Below are 20,181 nucleotides of genomic sequence, written 5' to 3' on the forward strand. Positions count from 1 at the left end.
TTATTTTGCAGTCACTTACCTAGAGTGCCAGTGATTCTGCAGGGCACCGTGTTACTCATGCTCTTTACTGTACCCTATATGTGACAAAATCTGGCGCCTGTAAACAACAGTAATTGGGCTCAGGGGGCAGTGGGAAAAAAATACAACTTCTTCTATGAGTCTCGCTGTCTTTTTATCTTGCTGTTGGTGGATTTATTTTCTGTATAATCCAAAGGAACAGAATGAAAAAAGACCATAAATTGATAGATAAAGTAGAGAGCCCTATGCCTTCCACACAGGAGTTTTGTGTCTAGTGCAATAGAGTTTTTAAAAAGAAAAGTTATAGTGGAGTTACAGAACTGTAAAACGTAACCAGGGAACCTTTTCTTTTCTCGGTTGATATTTTCATTCACTTCCACAGACGATCGATCAACTTCTATCTATCTATTATTTACTTCGAGCCCAGTTGTACTTTGCACTTTGCCATCAATGCTACTTCACTTAGCAGCTGCGCTAGAGCTATTCTTTTATGGCCAGTGTACAGTATGTCCTTTGTCAAACAGTGTGCAATATTTCTATGAGTGTAGCAGTAGTAGCAGTACCGTGGCAAGCATGTCACTTCCACATTGCTTAACAATGCTTCAGCAAAGCAAGTTGAAGTTTTTTGTGCAACCTTTGCATGATTCTGAATAAATGCCTAGCAGGGTGTGAAATGGAGAAATGCAAAATCTATGGTGGTAGAGTTCAATAAATTAACCTCAAGCCAGGTCTCTAGAAATATTTCTAAATCAAATGACTTACAGCTAAAAGCCTGAACCCAATTCTGAGTGAGGACTGGAAACACCTGGATAAAGTAGCACCTGATGTGTGCTCCATTGCAAACTGATTGATATCTTAGCCCCATGAAAGCATGAAAAAATGTAACTCACATCTATTTATTATCATCTGTATACCGAATTCACATATTATATTATTGTACTATTTTTAAACTTGTAACATTAACTCTAAAATGGAATGTGTTGAAAGCAATTATCTTTAAAAATGGACAGGAATTTTTAATCTCAAACCAACTTTTGAATTTATAAGGTTAATGCTATTTGTGGTATAGGTTCAATTCTATTTTGAAACATTGGAGGATGGCACACATGTTCATCTTTGTTTTAATAAAAAAAATACAATTTCGTTGCATGTTGGAAATGAAATTCCTTTATAGGCACGAGCAGATAAAATCTTTAGTTCTTTCACATATTCAGTACAGCAATATAATAGATTAAAATAGACCCCACCCTTGTGTGGGAGACTCGTGTTGGCAATATTGTTTTAAGTAGAATTACAGAAAAGGGGAGCGTCAACAGATTTATTCTATTAGGAGGAAATGAAGGAGACAGTGAGTCTGTGTTTATCCATTATGAAATCCATATCTGTCTGGAAATGAAAGAACATAGGTTCAGCCTCTGAACCACTTCTTTTTTGCAGATCATGATCTGACCAGCAAAGAATTTGCTTCTTTAAATGATGAATTAGCTGCTACGATTCTTTGATCAGCCTTGGAAAATCAATGAATGTTAACATCATTAGCGTGGCACATTAAGGGCATCTTCAAAAAAGGATTCACAGCATAAAAAAAAAAAAAAAAAAGGACAACAAGTTGGGCAAAATTTATATTCAGGGTGATTCTGCTCCTGTGAAGAGAATGGAGCAGCAATGCCAAGTTTTCAGGAAAGTAAATGTTGCTAAAAAAAAAAAGGAGCCTTTGGGTGGAGGTACTTGGCCTGCATTAAATCATAATGGCATTTATGCTGCTCACCCTCTGAAACTATCAAAGGCATTTTTACCTTGTCTTTGTTTTTTCATGCAAAATATTTCTCCTGTCTAACAAGATGTTCCTTATCTTTCTGCTTGTCAGTGAACACAGGTGGTTAGTACGTGGTTGAATGGCTGCCATTCTTGCACTGATGTTCAAGTGTTTTGTTTTGGGCTTTTTTTATATGGATGGAATGTGAATTAAATTGCCAGTCCAATGACAATAAACACTGCAAACTGAACACAATGTCCCTTTGTGCAGGCAGGTTGTGCAGTTTGAAGTGTAACTTGAGAGCAACAAGAAATTGTATTGTCACATTGCTCCTCCACCATGGATGCCTGGAAACCAAAACAATTAACAGGCCTATTTCTGTAGAGATGACCACACACTCACACTCTTACTGCCGCAGGTGGCGAAAGGCTCTCTTCCAGTTAACAAGTCTAATTACATCACGACTCTACAGAGTTGTCTGGCATTCATTGTGTCTGATTGTGAGTGTGGGCTTGTGTGTGGGTGTTTTGTGTGTGTGTGTGTGTGTGTGTGTGTGTGTGTGTGTGTGTGTGTGTGTGTGTGTGTAGAACTGTTCATCGCAGAGCGTGAATTTAAAAACACAGCAGAATGATAAGTGGGGTCAAGGGGCAAAACTTTTTTTCTTACTGAACTGGATAATTGGCATGAAGAGGGCTCAGCAGACACTGAAACTAAACACTTAACAGGCTACATTGTGCATTTGATATTTGCAGTAAAAAGGCAACAACTGCTATTTTATGGGCAGCTTGGTTATCAGAAAGCAATGCCGATTTTTCTACAGTCAGCCATGTTTTACATTACCTCTCATGTTTAAGTAGTTTGTATCAAAGTTAGCGTAATACATTTCCATGATTAAATAGTGTGTAAACTTGCCGAATGGGAATAACAAAAATGCCTTTCGTCAACAAATCTAAAGCTGCTATAGAAGTGCTCATTGTTTTTGTTTTCTGGCCATAAATTTACCGTTGTTGTTCACTCTCACCCCTCTCATTGTTGTTTGTTGCTCTGTGTCTAATGATGCGTCAATAGGAAACTGCTTGCTAACCTGGCCCGAACCCCATGGGTCACAACAACATGTTGTCAGGCCATTTTCTTTGTGTAAAGTTTAGGGCTTGGGTCAGGCCCTGATTGGTTGTCCAGAGGGGAGCAGTGCTAAAATCATTTACAGTGGAGGCAAATTTCTTCTTCCACAATCCTACACTTAAAGAGCACAGTGATTTAACTGTACAAAGTTCCTCTTCTGGATTATGACTCTTTGTACTGCATGAGTTTACCAGCCACATTCATCTGGTTGATATTCAGAAAAGACAAAGTTGATCTGTTAACTTTTTGAGGAAGATAATTCATTATTATTTATTATTTTTCAGATGCTGCAGTGTTACTCGCATGATAGTTGATTGCAAAGTATGTATTGCCACTAAACCCGGGCTATATGATGTTAACCTGTTTTTGGTGCTGTTTTATATGCGAGAATATCTTTCCAGAGGAAGCATAAAACTTTGTATTTAAAAAAAAAACAAACAAACAAAAAAAAAATATAGCATTGGGCCTCGAGTCAGGTTCAGGGTTTAAACACTGGCAGTAGATTCTGTCAGATTGCTTTGGGTCTAAGTTTTAGGCCTGTGCAGAACTCTAGTTCACAGCTTGCTCCTGCTGACCCCAAGAGGCCCCCAAATAAAAACAGTCCTTGCAGGTTGATTTGGTGGTGTCCGTTGTATCGTTCAATCCATGAACGTATTTCCTTTAGTTTTCGTCAAAATATATTCTTGGGTCAATCTTGGTTTATCACATCACACATTTTGTCGATGCTAACTTGGGTCCGGCTGGATCAAGGCTTGTATTTTTAAGTTGTACACAAAATTTTATTCATGTGCAAAAATAGCCCCCAGTCATTTTCAGACATGCAGGATGTAACAGTCTTCTGACTGCTTTATTGAAAAACCTAAACTCAACCTGAACAAAAACTAGACACTGCACGCTTCAGAGGTTTTATCTAAAATGAGAAGTCCATGTTGTTTTCTCCTTTCTCTCGCTTCTCTTGTACCTCAGTAAGGCACAAAACAACCTGTTTCACCCAATTATCTCTCCCACAGGGCACAGTCAGGCAATTTGGCTCAGTCAAGACTCTGATTCATTGAGCCAGATGATTTAAAGCTTTTGGGATCCACAAGTCAGCCCACCAGGACTGAAACTGCTCCGTGATTCTCAGTTGATATTTAGCAGTGCAAGTTGCTCCACCAAAGGTTACAGAAACAAAAATAGCATGTTATTTCTAGTCTTCCTCATGTGTCACTCTGTGAAAACCATATTTCTGAGTGATAACAAAAGGCTGTAAAGTATAAAGTAATATGACCAGCCTGCACTGATATGGGAAAACTGCTTGTCTGTTTAGCAGAAATGCCGTTGGGTATTTACAATACAGTATGCTGATCATTTATCATGGACGGTCTTATCTTATATTATGGACTTTCTATATATATCTACAAAAGCCAGTAAATGAGGTTGCATACATCTTAGTAATAAAGATGATCAGCAGTGAGACATACACAATATCCTTGACAAACATGGAGATAATTATCACAAACATTAGTTCCTGCAATGCTTGTAGTTTCATACATGCCTGGGGTCTCAGGACAACTGGATTTCCAATAATTACAGGATGAGGTTTAGTGCATAAAACAGCCAGTGCTTAATCTAACACCTGCAGTCAATATAGCTGTCCTTATATGAGCAATGCACACACCAACCACAGATATCAGCAGCAATGAAACAGCTCAAACTGTTGCTTCATCACCATGTTAAGCAATTTGCAGGGGGAGAAAAACTACCGAAGACATAACTTCTGCAGTGACCCTGTGAGAAAATGTTCTGTCATGTCTCTTCTGCTGCAGCCTACTCTCACTCTTTGAAGCCATTAATGGTTGATCAATGCGTCAAGTCACTTTAGATTGTTGCAATTAGAAAACAATGCCCTAAAAAGCTATTTTAAGTCATGCGATATCAGTGGGGAAAGCAACAGAGAGGATAATTGGGTATTGACAAAAGAGTGTGAAAAGCAGAGACAGCATGCAAGACCACGCTCCAATTTACTCTGTCATCTTGAGGCTCTGATTATGCTGCTTACTGACCAGATAATTGGGGCAACGCTTGATAAAAACAAACATTTTTGGGGTAAAGTGTCAAATACAAGCAACTTGCATAAAAATATTCCAAACACTTAATTGGGATGATGCTTGTATTTCCTCCAACCGCATGTGAGGGCTGATGAACTCATAACTTCCGGGCTCCCTGGAGTGTAATATACTGTTATTCACTGGACTGAGAAATTTTTAAAAGCATGGGGTGGGGTGGGGGTGTTATGCTTCCTTGGGTTTAAACTGATACTAAATGGCTTGTTAAGAGTTAATTACCAGATTAACACCATCATGTTTTCCACTACACAAACATTTAAAGGACAGTGATCAGTCCGTGTTCTTCTAGTGTTAAATGTATGCAGACAAGGGGGTTGAAGGCCCTGAAAACCTATTTTCTCAATCAGCTTCTTGCTCTGAGTTAGAACGGATTAGGTTCTTTCGCATGAGAGATTTTTGTATTAGTGTTTTTGACTGTTCTCACTCGTTTGTAGTGATGTAGTATGATTGGAAAATAATGATGTCACATAATCACGTGCACCAGTCATGTTTTAGCAACATTTCCAGTAGAATCTAATGTAAATTGGTGGGTTGTTTGACCACTGTCAATCTAATCTGATCAAACCACCCCACATGGTCCTGATTCAGATTATCTGAAGTTTCATCTGTTAAAGTCTTAATAAATGATAACTAAGGATGTTTTTTCCAAAGCTTTACCTTTGATTATTCCTTATAATGAACAAGACTCTAAAAGGAACAGGTTACAACAGAACAATTTGTGCTGAATTTTAAACCTTTAGCACTTATTGCTTATTGCAGTGATCATCTACTATATACTGTATGCATGTTTACCTCTGTGTGTGTGTGTGTGTGTGTGTGTGTGTGTGTGTGTGTGTGTGTGTGTGTGTGTGTGTGTGTGTGTGTGTCTTTTAAAATGAACCTTTAACCAGCATGTGTCTGTTAACAGCTTCCACTCATAAACTCTGTTGCTGAGCACCATCTAGTGTTGAAAGCAATTATCTTTAATCTCTTTTTCCAACACCGAGGGAGAACATAACCTTTTCTATGTGTGTGCACTACAGAGAACTGGAACCAGCCTGAATTTAGATTATGTAAATTACATATTCACCATTGAAGAAAATGTGACACCAGCCCTCATTAATAATTACTAGCAATGTGGAAGAACATATACTGTACTTATTAGTTCAAATGAATTGTTTTGAAATTCTATATTAAATGTGATGCTTGTTGATCATTTACAGTGTAGGGAAACTAGTACACATATGACTCACAAACTCCACCTGACTGAGTCACAGGCTTCTCTGCGTTTCTGTTGCTCAGTGGGTTTTGTTACCCGGAGCCAGCAGAAGCCTCATGGCTGGGTGGAAGACAACAGAGGCCATCTGTTGTCTGTGTGTTTTCTTTGGTGCCCTGCCACAAAACTCCGCTGCCAGAACACCCAAGGGTACCCATGTGCACCTTGCTGTGCCTGGGGACCAGCTCACATGAAGCACCTTCATAGCCTACTGGGTCTACTGGGGGACGCCTGTATTCTGCCAAAGCCCAGATACAATAGCAGTGGTGTTTGAAAAGGGCCTTGTTGTAGCAGGATCGTTACACAACCATGCCATTAACCTTAATTGGAGTAGGTTGGTGGAACACAGAAAAACTTTCAGCCCTCTGAGACAGCGGTGTTGTTCCTCTGGGTTACATAAAATCAAAATGGGTCTCAGGCTGAGTTAATTGAATTACATCATACATGTATTCCTGCTGAGGAACTGAGGAGTATCTGAGGAGTAAGTGCTGAGATGTCACTCTCTCGTTCTGCGTGCTGACAGAAATAAGACCATTACATAAACACACAGACATGACATAATTCAGGGTGAGTCATTATGTTTCCTCCCTTTGCTTCTGGGTAAACATGATGACACTACTGACTTAATTCCCATATTAGTTGTAATTGGGTGTAGCCAAGGAAACGAGCACATATGAGTAGACATTAGGGGACATGGGGATGGCTCCTTTTAACACTGCTCCCAAAGTAAGTTTGTTTGTTCAGCTTTTACGGATGCTAATCTAGCCTCCAGGCTGAATAACCATCTCGATATGAGTGTCATCTACAGTGCAGTATCACACGTCTAGATTCAAATTGAACAAACATCCGTGTTCCTTCAACATTATAGGGCAAACCAGGTGTAAAGATCCTTCTGCCTATTCAACGCATGAAATGTGGGAAAAATAATAACAGGGAATTCATCAATTTGTCAGCTTTGGGTCTATCTAACTCTCACAGTAGGGAGATGGTATTATTAATATCTCCCACTCATCAGAGAAAATAGCCCACAGTACTTCCTCTCTAAATCTGTTATCTCACACTGATATTAAGCTCCACAGAGATTGGATTGCAAAAGAAGATTACTGTGACAGCAGGATGTTGTAGGGCTGCAGGTCACTGCGTATGTTTTTGAATCAGCAGTGCCACTATAGCTTACTTGGATTTAAAATTTTGGACAAAAAAAAAACCAAACTTTTTCTATGAAATTAATTTCCCCATTTAGTGTCAATGGAGCACTCCCAGACTGTATGATGGTTTGTCTTTCTGACAGAAAGTCAAGGACATTAGATAAACACATTAAATTGCCAAAAAGGAAAAATAAAGTCCTTTCAATGGTTTTCTCCATTAACTGAATAGCTAAGGCATTGTCATAGTGTTTCAATAAACTGCAATCATGCATCAATTATTCAGCTCAAACAGAGCCATAGTCAAAGATGTTTTAGAGTGTTTTCTAAGTCTTGAACTGGCTTGTGAATGTCAACAGTTTTCACCATCAGCTTGACAGATAGGTGGAAATGCACTGTGCTGAAGGAATAGTGTAAACAAGAGATGAATCATTCCTGTCAACAGGCAATGCAGGCAAGCAGGGGAAGAAATGTGGCTGCCTGCAATCCCGGTCCTTGTCTGCACTGGCCTTTAAATCTTTGCAACCAGTAATAACATTTGTAACTAGAAATCTCTAAATCTATATATCCGGTCAGATTCTGTCAAAACAGAAACAGTGATATGGTTTGCCTGTGGAGTGTGGATGAAATCATTGTCCATCTTAGTTTTATTAAGACTTCACATTCACAACATATGGTTGAAAACATGTGCTTAAGTCATTACTGGAGGTGTAGGGTTTGAAAGAAGTGGGCATTTTGTTGGCAGGGTGGTCAAATGAAAGGTGTTATCAGACTGCATTGTGGGAATTAAAGGACTTTTTTTTCTGTCTCTTGTGGGTTCTCCAACTCTATGGAAGTACAATACGAAGATGCTGGGGTGACCCCTGAAAAAGTTTCCCTCGTTCTATTAAGCCATAAGAAAAAGTTGGTAGATAATCATGAATGTTAGCAAGTAATTGAAAAGAAGTCTGCAATTATAAATGATAATAGTTGTCATTAATAAATGAATTCTGGTCCAGACACTGTGTAGCCCTTTCCAAGAAGATCAGAGGGGGGATAGACCACAATCCAAAAGTTTATAGTTTATAACCGATCTATGAAGCATTATTAAATGATATAATAACCATTTAAAATGTCATGCAGCTTATACCTCCTCTATAAAGGGTGGCTTATTAGACAGTGGTACCTGGGGCACCCACTTAGGCACAGTCCTTACTGCAGCGGCCATGGGTTAAAGTCTGACCCATGACCCTTTGCTGCATGTCATCCCTTCTCTCTCACTGTCCCTATCCAATTAAAAAAACCTAGAAAAAACTGCCAAAAAAAAAAGAAAGTGGTACCTTCATTTATTGCATCATCATTAAACACAGTAATATATATGATAATCTAACACTGAATAAGGCTACATTGCACAGTGTGGGTAATTACTTTTTGATTCTTTTTGCAGATAATATTATGTTCTTTTAGTTAATACAATTTTGAATGCAGAAATATTACTTTAATGCAGTATTTCTTCCACTGAGGTATTTCTACCACTGTACCACAATAATTCTTCTATCACTTGTTGCCACTAGAGGTCAGCATAACATTCTCTAGCTGAAGTTCATGAGGGAAGTTACCTGTCCATGGAGCGCTCAGCCCACCACACTTATCCTTGCATCCTTTATTTGCATGACAGCAAGATGCCGTTTTCGAACATGCTCTGCATATAAACTACTGACAAAACTGGAATACACAGCACCACAGTGATCTGTCAATTTCACATTTGATTACAAAGAAACTGTTGAGTTTTCTTTTTCTTTTTTTTCTTTTTTTTTTATCTATCTGCCAGGAATATGTCTGGCCTAGAAAGCCTGTCAGAGTATCTCATTTGTGAAATCATTTTCAGTCTTCAACAGCCTGTCATCTTCTGTCAGCTGGAAGAGGAGGTGGGCTTATATTTTCATGTATCACAAAGTGTCATCAAAGCCAAGAAATGCAAAGGGTGTCACAGCAATCTACCAGTAGGTGTTGTGAGCAACGACCCATGACTTTAAATTGTCATTGTGTGCCAAAAGACGTTCATTTATCCTTTATTGAACAGAGAGATTGGGAGCATTTGGGCTATAACTGCAGCTATCTGCCTTGTCTGATAGACCTAACTTTAATCAGGATTACCCAGCATGAACATGACAGGTGGAAGAGCTGAGGGCACACACACACACATACACGTGCAGATGTTGGCCCACATACCCACATGTCAAAGCAATGTGTGAACAAATGGAATCTGAAATGATTTTCTTCGTCAGAGGGATTCAGCAGAGCCGGAGAGGGTCATCTCGCCCTGCAGATCTACATTGTTGTCTTACTGAACAGAAGAGAGTGTAGTTATGGGTCTCTCATAAGAGCACCACAAGGAAAATTATTCAGCTTAAGAGCTTTCTCCTCGTGCCCCATGTATGTCATCATTTCAATGAAGCCGGGCTGACAGAGCGGTTCAGATGGAGCAAAAGCCTTTTGCTCCTCACTCATTTGGAATCCATTCAAATTCTTTCGGTGATTGCAATCTCATGATGAACTGGGAAGTGCTTTTGTTAGGGCACCTGAGAGTGTACTGGAAGTGAAAAATAATTATTTTATATATGGCTGGATGAAAGGGGCTGCAAAATCTCCACATCAGAGCTGGAATCACTCAGTTGTAGCTTGGAGATGAAAAGTCTTCTCGTATTCTTGTCAAATTCTGCTGATAAGGAGTCCTTTGATAACAAAATAGTTTATGTTTGTAGCCAGTAGCTTTTATTTTGTATGTAAGGAACAGAAAAAGTCAAATTCAGTTCACAATTTATTTACTGAATAAATTTGGACAAAACACCAGAATCTGTTACGATACAATCAGAACATCTGAGGCAGATATCCCACCATGCACCACCCCCCTCTGTGAAACAAAAAGGACTAAACATTAGCACCAAATCAGAACCAACTTAAATAAAAGGTAGCTCAGTCTACAAAAACGATAAAAGCAATAGTTTTTTTTTTTTTTTTTTAATTGAAAAGCAACTCAGAAAAGTAGCAAATTGATAGTTTTCATATTTTTAACTTTTCTTAAAAAACAAGCACCCACCCACCCCCACCCCATCCCCCCAAACCTTCTCCCCCTGCTAGGCAGGCTATAGCATTCATGGGGCACATGCCAATGACTAGATAAAAACACAAATTCAAGTAACATTGAGATACGACAAAACATGTCCACTGGTACCCATTCCGAGCATGATCGTTTCACAGAACCTACGCAGGCAGTAGAAAACTAACATGAGGTCCTGGAGTGAGCATGTTATAGCAATACTACCACTGAATATCTCGTATCAAGTTTTAAAAAGAAATGAGGGAGACCGGGTGGCATGGGCTGTCGGGGCACAGGAATACTGGCACAGAAGATATTGTGTATTCTAAAACTTCAGACAGACTTTTCCTCTTTGTGCCTGTCCTGTGTCAAGATATTGCCTACATCATACATGAAAAAGGAATCTCTGAATAAAGAAAAACCCTGCAATGTATTTTAAATATATATATATTTCTATTTATTTTTATATATGTATATATATATATATATATATAGATACATATATATATATATATATATATATATATATATATATATTATATATATATATATATATATATATATATATATATATATATATATATTATATATATATACACATACACATATATATATATATACACACATATATATATATACATATATATACATACACATATATATATATATATATATACATACACATATATATATATTATACACACATATATATATATACATATATATATACACACATATATACACACATATATATATATTACATATATATATATACATATATATATACATATATATATACACACATATATATATATACATACATATATATATACATATATATATACATATATTATATACACACATATATATATACATACATATATATACATATACATATATATACATATACATATATATACATATATATATATACATATACATATATGTATATGTATATATATATATATATATATATAATATATATATATATATAATATATATATATATATATATATATATATATATATATATATATTATATATATATATATATATATATATATATACATACATATATATATATAATATACATACATATATATAGCTGTTACAATTTAAATAAATGTTACCTTCTCGTTCCTACAACTGAAGAATGAATTTAAATAAGAGGAAGCTAATTTTAAGAGGTGGAATCATCCATTCACCTAACACATCAAGTGCATGACGCCATGTTTGGAGGCTTACCAAGAAAACGGTTTAAGATTGAGGTTTAGGGAGTGATATTAAAGCAGCAGTAACAACAGACTGGAATAGCTTAAAACAACAAAAAAACAAAAAACAAATGATGGTTTAGAAAAGTAATGTTACTGAGAAATTAAAGTGTGGTGATGAATGAAGTGTGGAAAAGGCTTAGGAGACTGGAGGCAGAAACATACAAGTTACTGAAAACAAGGCCATTGAGGAGTTTGTGACTGTCAGAACTTTCAATAATGTAAAACCCAGACAAATGAGAGATGACAAAACTTAACTATGAAACAAAGTCGAGGTCAAACACGTTGATGATGATGATTATGATGATGAGAAAAAAACCTAAGCTGCTCCATTTCTTAACCAATGATCCCAAGGCAGGTATAATCACCTTTGCTTAGGGCTTGTGAGTTCTAAACCTGGGTCTGTGGTTAAAATTGGTACCACCTAAAGCTGACAAAAAAACAAAACAAAATCTGTAAGAAAAGGTGTGGTGTTTCAGTTCACTTTGAATTGTTCTCCTTGGTTTCCTGTGTTCTTTTGTCCCTTCATGCTTTCCATAGTGTCAAAAATGGTGAATGTGTCTACTTTTATGAGCACCACATTAAACAAAACAGATCCAAAAAGAACATTTGCTACATTGTTTGCAACTTGCATGTCCGGCGGCAGCATCCCCGAATGGGAGGTGCGTCGCCAGGTGACGTATAGATGCCATTTGTCATGCCAGGCTCAAGGTTTTCCATGAAATGGTGGAAAAGGAAAAAGGATGGAAACACCTTTATTATGAGTGACAAATGTTCACCTATTAATCTCTAGACTACTGTTTTTGGCTCTGCTGTGAGCGTGGCGAGCTGACCGTGGCGGAGTCGTCCGTTTGTGCTTGGTGTTTGCTCAGCTGAAGAACTGCTCCAGCTCCTCCTCCATGTTCACCTCAGGCACCATCTGCTCCTGCTCTCTCTCTCCTCTGCCGTGTACTGCGACGCCCCCCAGTGCCCCGGAGGAGGCAAACCAGGGGTGCTCCAGTATCTCCCGAGAGGTGAGGCGCTCTGCGGGTTCCCGGCGGAGGATGGAGCGGATCAGGCACTTAGCCTTGGGTGTGAGCGTTTCAGGGATGTTGAAGTGACCCCTGCGGATTTTGCTGAACAGAGAGCCGGGCTCAACGTCATGGAAAGGGTAGCGCCCCACCAGGATGGTATAAAGCATAACGCCCAGACTCCAGACATCAGCTGCCTTCCCCGAATAGCTGCCGTTGGCATTGAGGATCTCAGGACTTACATAGGCTGGGCAGCCATGTTTGTCTGACAGGGAGTCATCATGACCGTCCAGGATATACGTGTCCTCAAGGCTCTCCAGCTTCACAAGGCTTCTGGAAACACACAAGGGGAAGAAAACTCATTTAGCATAATGATCATCTGATAATGTGAGTGTTATTAAGTTATAATTACTACCATAGTTACAATGCTTGGATGCGAAATAAGAAAAAAATACAAAAGACACTCAAGTGGAGTAATTTGCTCTGATGGACATTTTAAGTGTTTTAGATCCATCGCTTTTGGATATCAGAGGAAGTAGAGCACATAATGCCCTGGGCTTAAGTTTGACATTTCCTTTCACAAAACCCAGCCAAAAAGCATCAATGTACAAAAAGGCTTTCCAAAAGACCCCTGCAATTAAAAAGAAACACAAATCACAGGTGACTGATCATCTGAAGTTCCATGCATTGAACTGTTTCACTCAGAGAATCAAGCACCTGACAATGTGGATTTTTCTTCTCCTGCTCCTCTCCCCCAAAATAGCATCTATTTGCACTCTTCTCTAAACTCCACAATAGCAGCAAAGATACCCTTGAGTGCTGATAATAATGGCTGGTTGTTCAGAGGCGTTGTCACTAAAGAATCTTGAGGGGCTCGGGGAAGAAAATTTTCCACATGCATGGTAAGAGACACTTGTGGGGCTATGCAAATGCTGCCATCTGCGTGTGAGGTCCGTGAGACACAGTGCTCTAGACAAAGAGCCAGGGTGTGTGATAATATCTACTGGTAAAAAGGAAACCAAAAAGCAATGGCTCAGACACATTTTTTTGCCATCTGTGACACGTGCATGCATGTTCATATAACCCCATTCACTGGTTCATTGTCAGCATGGTAATTTCCCTTTATTAATATGCTTTAGAGCATTTTTTCAGATTTTCACATCAGGAAAATTCTATTGCTTCCTTGAGCCAGATGCCCATTGTTCCTCTGTGAGAATACAGCATAATACTGCCTGGATAACAGCTTATTTGGAGGACATGTGCAAACCTGCAATTACAGTTAAGGGGGCTTAGAGATACAAAAAAAAGACTTAGCCCTTTTTTTTTTTTCCACAGTCGCACATTGTCTTTAGTTAAGCTATACAGGATGTAATGTGTGCTGATCCTAAAATGTGTCATGAGCTTGGTGTGGAAGGAAGAGATCAACAGGCCTTGTTGAAGTGGCTCTGCTGTGGCTCTGCTGTGCTGTGGCTCAAAGCCAACCTTTGACCAATGCTCTTTAAACAGGCTGCTCTTCTTTGGGCAAAGGCTAACAACACCATGACAAAATCGGGTCAGGAAGCCAACACATGCTGTGGAAGCTTGCTCAGGTATCACTCTATGTCTGGTCTTGTTCCTATCCGTCTATATGCATACTACATATCCTTTTGTCATACATTTGAATTCAAGCCAGAACAGTGTCTGAAGTCTCTAAAGCAGCTTTGCCTTCTCATCTCTGTACTCTCATGTCCACTGATCCAAGACGACTGAAAAGATGTAAGAGGATTCTTGACAGGCCATATAGTAAATGTGACCCAATACTGTCCTGCACCATCACTCTTAAAATTCACCCCCATCAATCATTCAATGGGGGGGAAGGGGGACTGAGCATCCAAGCCCATGAGCAGTCTGGTGTGACATCCAAGGTCATTGGACTCGTACTGAATATGTGAAGCAGCTCAACTTCCTTTTTCCACAGTTAGCGCCAAAGAATGACGTCATACTTTGAGACAGAGGGCAATGAGGTGCACGCTGTGCCTCTTTCATGGGGTGTTAGATAAGAATGGGCTGAATGAAGCCTCTCTCAAAACCTTTAGTTTGGTAAGCAATGACATAAGTAAAAGTGTAATAAAATGTTTTGCATGTTAATCAGCATCTCCTAAAATTGCAGAAAATATCTTCATTAATAAAAAAAAAAGGTGCTCTCAGGTTGCTGTGGCAACAGACGCCTGATTGCATGGGTGTAGTTTTCAAATGCAACCACCAGGAGTCAGTAAAACTGTACTATGTAAGTATGATACCCCAGATTTCTCCTGCTAATCACTACAGAAGTGCAGCAGTAGCAAAAGCTCAGCTTAACAGATCATTTGTCATGCAAAAGCTAGTCCTGGTATCTTGTTTGTCCGTGCTTTTCAGTTCAACAGAAGTACCACGTTGGAATACGTGCAATGATTACATTTTCCTGACATGATCTCTCCAAGGGTGATTCCATATGCCATATATATGCGTCATATACCCACTTCTTAACCATGTGCACAAAAACAACTGAGGAAGACACAAAGGGCTTATGTTTCTGGTACTCGGCATAACATCTAGGAGAGGCATGTCAGTGTTGCATTCTCTCAGTTTACACTATCCTCCGTGTAAGCTGAGATATGACACAGATATCACATATAGCAACTACAGATGAAGCATAGAAAAAAATAAGTATAAGAGTAAAAAATGCTGAAAAGCCACAGTAAATTCTCAACAGAGACTATGGTTTTAGCAGAACTCACCTGTCCTCATTCTTGAAGACAAACTTCCTCAGCTTGAGGTCACGGAGAACCAGTCCGTTGTCGTGGCAATGTGCCACAGCCGACACTATCTGATAGAAGAGTCTGGCAGCTTCATCCTCCCGCAACTTCTTGCAGGTGCGGACAAAAGAGTGCATGTCGCCATAGCTCCTCTCAAAGAACACATAGGCTCGTGTCTCGCCTAGCAAGATCTCCAGGATTTGGTTAATATGATGGTGCTGGCCCAGGGCAAAGTAGGCCGCCAGTGACTCCTGGTATCGGCCGATGTCAAAAACCTGCAATCATAACAAAGGGAAACATTTATGCTTACAGTCTGCATTCTAGTCAGACAGACATTTTTTCTTATCTAGAGTGACTTATGAATGCAAACATCTCATTAGGTTGTTTTGGTGTCAAGATCTTAGGGTGAGAACATCTGCCAAACAGTCAAGCTTTTTTCTCTTTCCCACTGGAGACACACAATTAAATCCAACTGAAAGAGCTTCAAATTGCCCTTTAATTAAGCAAAATGTAACCAAAATATGAGCATTCACATTCTCATGACACCAGACTTGTTTTTTTTTATTTTTTGGCATAGGGACTGAGGTTACATAGAGGCAAAGTCAAAGCTTCATGTTAGTGCACAGTATTGTACTGCAGCCTGGTGGTTGCACTGTCCTTTTGTTTCCATAGTAACCCCCCAATTGATTTTCAGTACAACCAGTTCAGGTGAGGGGGGTCCTCCGCTAGCAGTCAATACATATACACCCCACAGCTCTCGAGATCTTAAGTTGTGACCTGAGCTTCCAGCTTGGCAGGAATGATCAATCCTGCAAAAGGGGATTGATTGGTGCTGTATTGAAACCAGCACGAAGCAGATGAGGTCAAACAGCAGTTAGCTCACAGGATGTGCTAAAGGCCATTAATTTGTTATTGCCATGACAAAACATTATCTCAAGTCAAAAGGTACAGATTATTGGATATGTCATGCCTTATGAATCCAACCGTGCATGTAAATATCATCTACATCCATCAAGCCACTTGGTGTGGAAAGACTGAGGGAATAGTGGTTTATTTCTTATGGTTAGAGAAGTCAATGCTGCAGCCACTGTCACAGCAGCTGGCTGAACTTGTAAAGTTCTCTAGCGTTGGTTGTTTTCCTCTCAATACAACTGTCCTCAAAAGATTTCAATTAATAATATTTGATGTCAAAGATGCAATATTACTATGCTTATACCAAATATAAAACCAAGGCTGAAATGATTATAGCATCACACTATGAAAAAGAGAAGCCATGGGTAAGCTAGAATAGCACTGAGAGGAGTGTGTGCGTGGTTACTCACTCCTTTGTCAACGTTACATCATGCAATCCAAACCACGCAGCTCGCCCCATTCACTTTTTCCATTAGGCTGCTCTGCCAGCTCTCTATTTACAATTCAAACAATTATTCAAAAGTTGAGAGGGGTGGACTTTCTGCAATAGCCAAGACATAGACACCAACTATATACTTCTCTGTATAGTATGTTCAATGCATTTGAGGCAATATATATTGAAATAAAACCAGTCATTCATGTGGCAATGCAAGTGCAATGCAAAGGTGGTGAGCTTGTAAGAGCACTACATTTTGTTCTGAGAGACTATTTTGGGAACATGAAGGTAGGACGACTCCACCACATTGCCAACTAACCTTACATACGAGCTCTTCCCCGCTGTGCAGGTGGGCGGCTCTGAATACGTGATCTCCCTCCAGTGGCTCCAACAAAAGGTAGTCCCCGATGCGGGAGATACAGTGCGAGGAGTCCGGGGTCTCCGGCGGGCTGGGGGACCCGAGGTTGGGGCTGAAACTCTGGTGCGACTCTGTAGTCCTTAAGCAAGATAATTCTTCAAAATCGTGCGATTTGTGCCGCGATCTCCCATAACGTGAAATGTTAATTGGATTTGACCTCTGTATGTTCATGAGGAATAAGTGCGATAACTCCACAATATCGGGGCCTTCCTCCTGCTTGTTCTTCTCCTACTTGATTAGTGGACCACTTTGTTGTAAACTCAGTGCAATTTCAAATCGTCCGATACTTTAGTAATTCTTCAACAAAATACAAAAAAAAAAAACATGAAGAATTGATTTAGCTGCAGCCTGCTGCTGGAAATGGCAGACTATCAACAGGCAAAGCTGGCTCGTTGGTTTTGATACAAAACGGGGTCTGTAATTTTTTTGCAGTTCAACTGTTCATTTGCCCCACTTTTTTTCCATTCAAGAGATAAGGCCAGGCAAAAATAACTGAATTACTGCCCCTAGCCGACTGAAAACCCTTTTCACAGACCTGCTGCAATTTCATTAACGTAAGCAGTGCGAACAGGCAGGACAAAACTGCAACAAAGGCTACCAAAAGTCGGCTTCTACAATGAATGAAGAGAGCTAAGTTAAACCGCAGCTTGTTTGCTAGCTTATCTTGCCGGTTAATGGTATGGCACGTTTCATAAAACGGAAACAATTTGTTGAAAATAGCTTGCAGGCACAGTAAAAAAAAGCAAGAGCAAAATGTATAAAGCAAGTTTTGCAAGCTAATTATAGCGGCTGAATTTAGCTGAAATTTAACAGACAAATGATGGCTAGCAGGTGCAGAGCTAACTAGTTAGCTTCCTTGGCTAACTAGTACCAGGTCAGTGCACGGCCTTGTTCCCCAGGATCATATCCATGCACGGCGATTGTCATCTACCACATAAGGAGAAAACCCCATCCGGAAAAACTGCTGTAGCTCTTTGTGTGCGGGAGTCGACGTCCTCTCTCTTTCTCTTGGTCTACTCCAATGGAAGAAAAGTGTCGTCTGTCTATTATGTCTGCTGTTGTAAGGTGCTGGAAGGAAGGAAGGGACGGCCGGCCGACTTTCCCAGGCCTATCCCTTGATTCAGCAGGACATCCTCTCTCCCGTGGTGCCGCTGTGCTTCTTACGTGGCTGGGAATCTAGTCCATTCAGTGCGGAGGGAGGCCAGCCGAGCTGCACACACTGCACACACTGCACACACTGCGCCTGTACAGAGCGAGAGAGCTGCCTGGCGGAGGGGGTTTCTACAGGGGCACGCGCGCACACACGCACGCGCTCACACACATACACTAGCATACCGATCCGCCCCCTGACGTCACTCCCACATCGAAACCCCATTGGCTTCCAACCCGAGTTATAATATGCAGTGCAATCATGTGAGAACCATGTAGTGTGGATACACCCCCAGGAATCTGAATGCATCGCATGTTGGTAAATTGGATGGGGAGGGGGGAGTGGAGGTGGGAGTGAGAGTATAACTACTGTACGTGCTGTGTTACAAATGTGTTTCCTCCTGAAATATCATTCAAGGGAAAGCGAGGGGGGATCCCTACAGTCGTGATATTATTTTTTGCTTCACCACCAGTATGGTGTCATCTAAATGAAAAACACTGAATGCAGCCATTATATTAGACTGTAAACAGTGCAAATGCAGCAAATGGTAAGAATACATGACGTGACAATGGTGTGACTCACTGTTGCACTGCAAGCTTCCTCTTCTGTAAACAAAATTACAGTGAACACAACAACCATGCATTATGATAGTACACAGTGAATAAAATAAATTTACAATACAAACTGCAGTGTAGGAGCATGGAACACACGATGACAAAGAAGCTGTGGTTAAAGCTCTGTGTTTGAGGAAATTGCTTGTTTGAAATGTAAAAGCAAGATATTCATTTTGGTATAATATGGGATTATATTCCAGATTTTTGTGCCAATGTTGAAGAAAAAGACCACATAATTCATTAAGAGCTGGCACATAGATGTGTGCTTTTAAAATGTCTCTTGTAATGAATTCCTGTCTTGCAGAGTTGCTCCCCCGTAATATATTACAAAATGAAAGATGGAAGAGGTTCATTATTCATTGTTCTTCCTAGATTACTGGGGGGTGTGACAGCGGGATTGTGCAATTCCATGTAGGAATCCGGGGCGGTGAGAGGAATGCTTGCAGCTGGATGCAAGACACTGACAGAAGTGTTCGATTTAACCTTTATTCCCTCTGCTTGCAGGCAGTAGCAGTGCACACACGCATACACACATACACGCACACTATTCTAAATCTTCGTTTCTCGCTGCCTGCCTGAATAAGCCCCCGCAACATGGAAATGCATTTTTCACACAGAGGCCTCTCATCTCAGAAATGGTGGTTCACAGTTGCAGAAACTGGCTGCACCCACAAGCTTTTATATTCCAGTCCTCAAGCTTATGTGTATGTATGTTTCTGGGTTGTGTGATATAATCTCTGTGAGTCACCCACTTTATTCTTTGCTATAATGCTTGAACATTCCTCACTATAGAATAGCTTTACTTTTGTTTCACCCATTCAGTTGAGAACAATATGAACTATGGAAAAGTTGCAGGTTGCTACAGTCTGCATAAACACAGTGATACATTGTTACCATAGTACATTTTCTGTTTCTGTTTTATGCCACCACATCCTTGCATTTGCCCATCACTCTAACTCCAAATGGGGATTCTGTTAAGCCTAAACCACAGCTGTGCATGAATCAGAATAATAATCCCCAAAGATTCCTTTTGCCCCCATTCCCTGATACGCTGTGTGACTCATTCGCAGTGAAGAGCAGCACTCGAGAAAATCCATTGAGGTTCATCAGCTCT

General features: G+C 39.9%; 1 protein-coding gene across 1 annotated transcript; it reads right to left on the reverse strand.

Annotated features, from left to right (window-relative positions):
* Window positions 1–12,060: 12,060 nt before the first annotated feature.
* trib2 (tribbles pseudokinase 2) lies at window positions 12,061–18,561 on the reverse strand. Its single transcript, XM_056363332.1, has 3 exons — window positions 17,205–18,561; window positions 15,520–15,812; window positions 12,061–13,096 (listed from the first exon to the last, which is right to left on the reverse strand). The coding sequence occupies exons 1-3, from the start codon at window positions 17,472–17,474 to the stop codon at window positions 12,622–12,624; spliced, it is 1,038 nt and encodes a 345-aa protein (XP_056219307.1). The 5' UTR covers window positions 17,475–18,561; the 3' UTR covers window positions 12,061–12,621.
* Window positions 18,562–20,181: the final 1,620 nt, after the last annotated feature.

This window comes from Seriola aureovittata, chromosome 19 (genome assembly GCF_021018895.1).
Source record: "Seriola aureovittata isolate HTS-2021-v1 ecotype China chromosome 19, ASM2101889v1, whole genome shotgun sequence".
Taxonomy (NCBI): domain Eukaryota; kingdom Metazoa; phylum Chordata; class Actinopteri; order Carangiformes; family Carangidae; genus Seriola; species Seriola aureovittata.

Bases quoted from the DNA above. Each gene is read 5' to 3' on its own strand.
- trib2 (XM_056363332.1), bottom strand. From the start codon at position 17,474: ATGAACATACAGAGGTCAAATCCAATTAACATTTCACGTTATGGGAGA. The intron at 15,813-17,204 runs GTTAGTTGGCAA...TTATGATTGCAG, and splicing joins GGGAAGAGCTCGTATGTAAG to GTTTTTGACATCGGCCGATA. The intron at 13,097-15,519 runs GTGAGTTCTGCT...GTGTGTTTCCAG, and splicing joins GTCTTCAAGAATGAGGACAG to AAGCCTTGTGAAGCTGGAGA.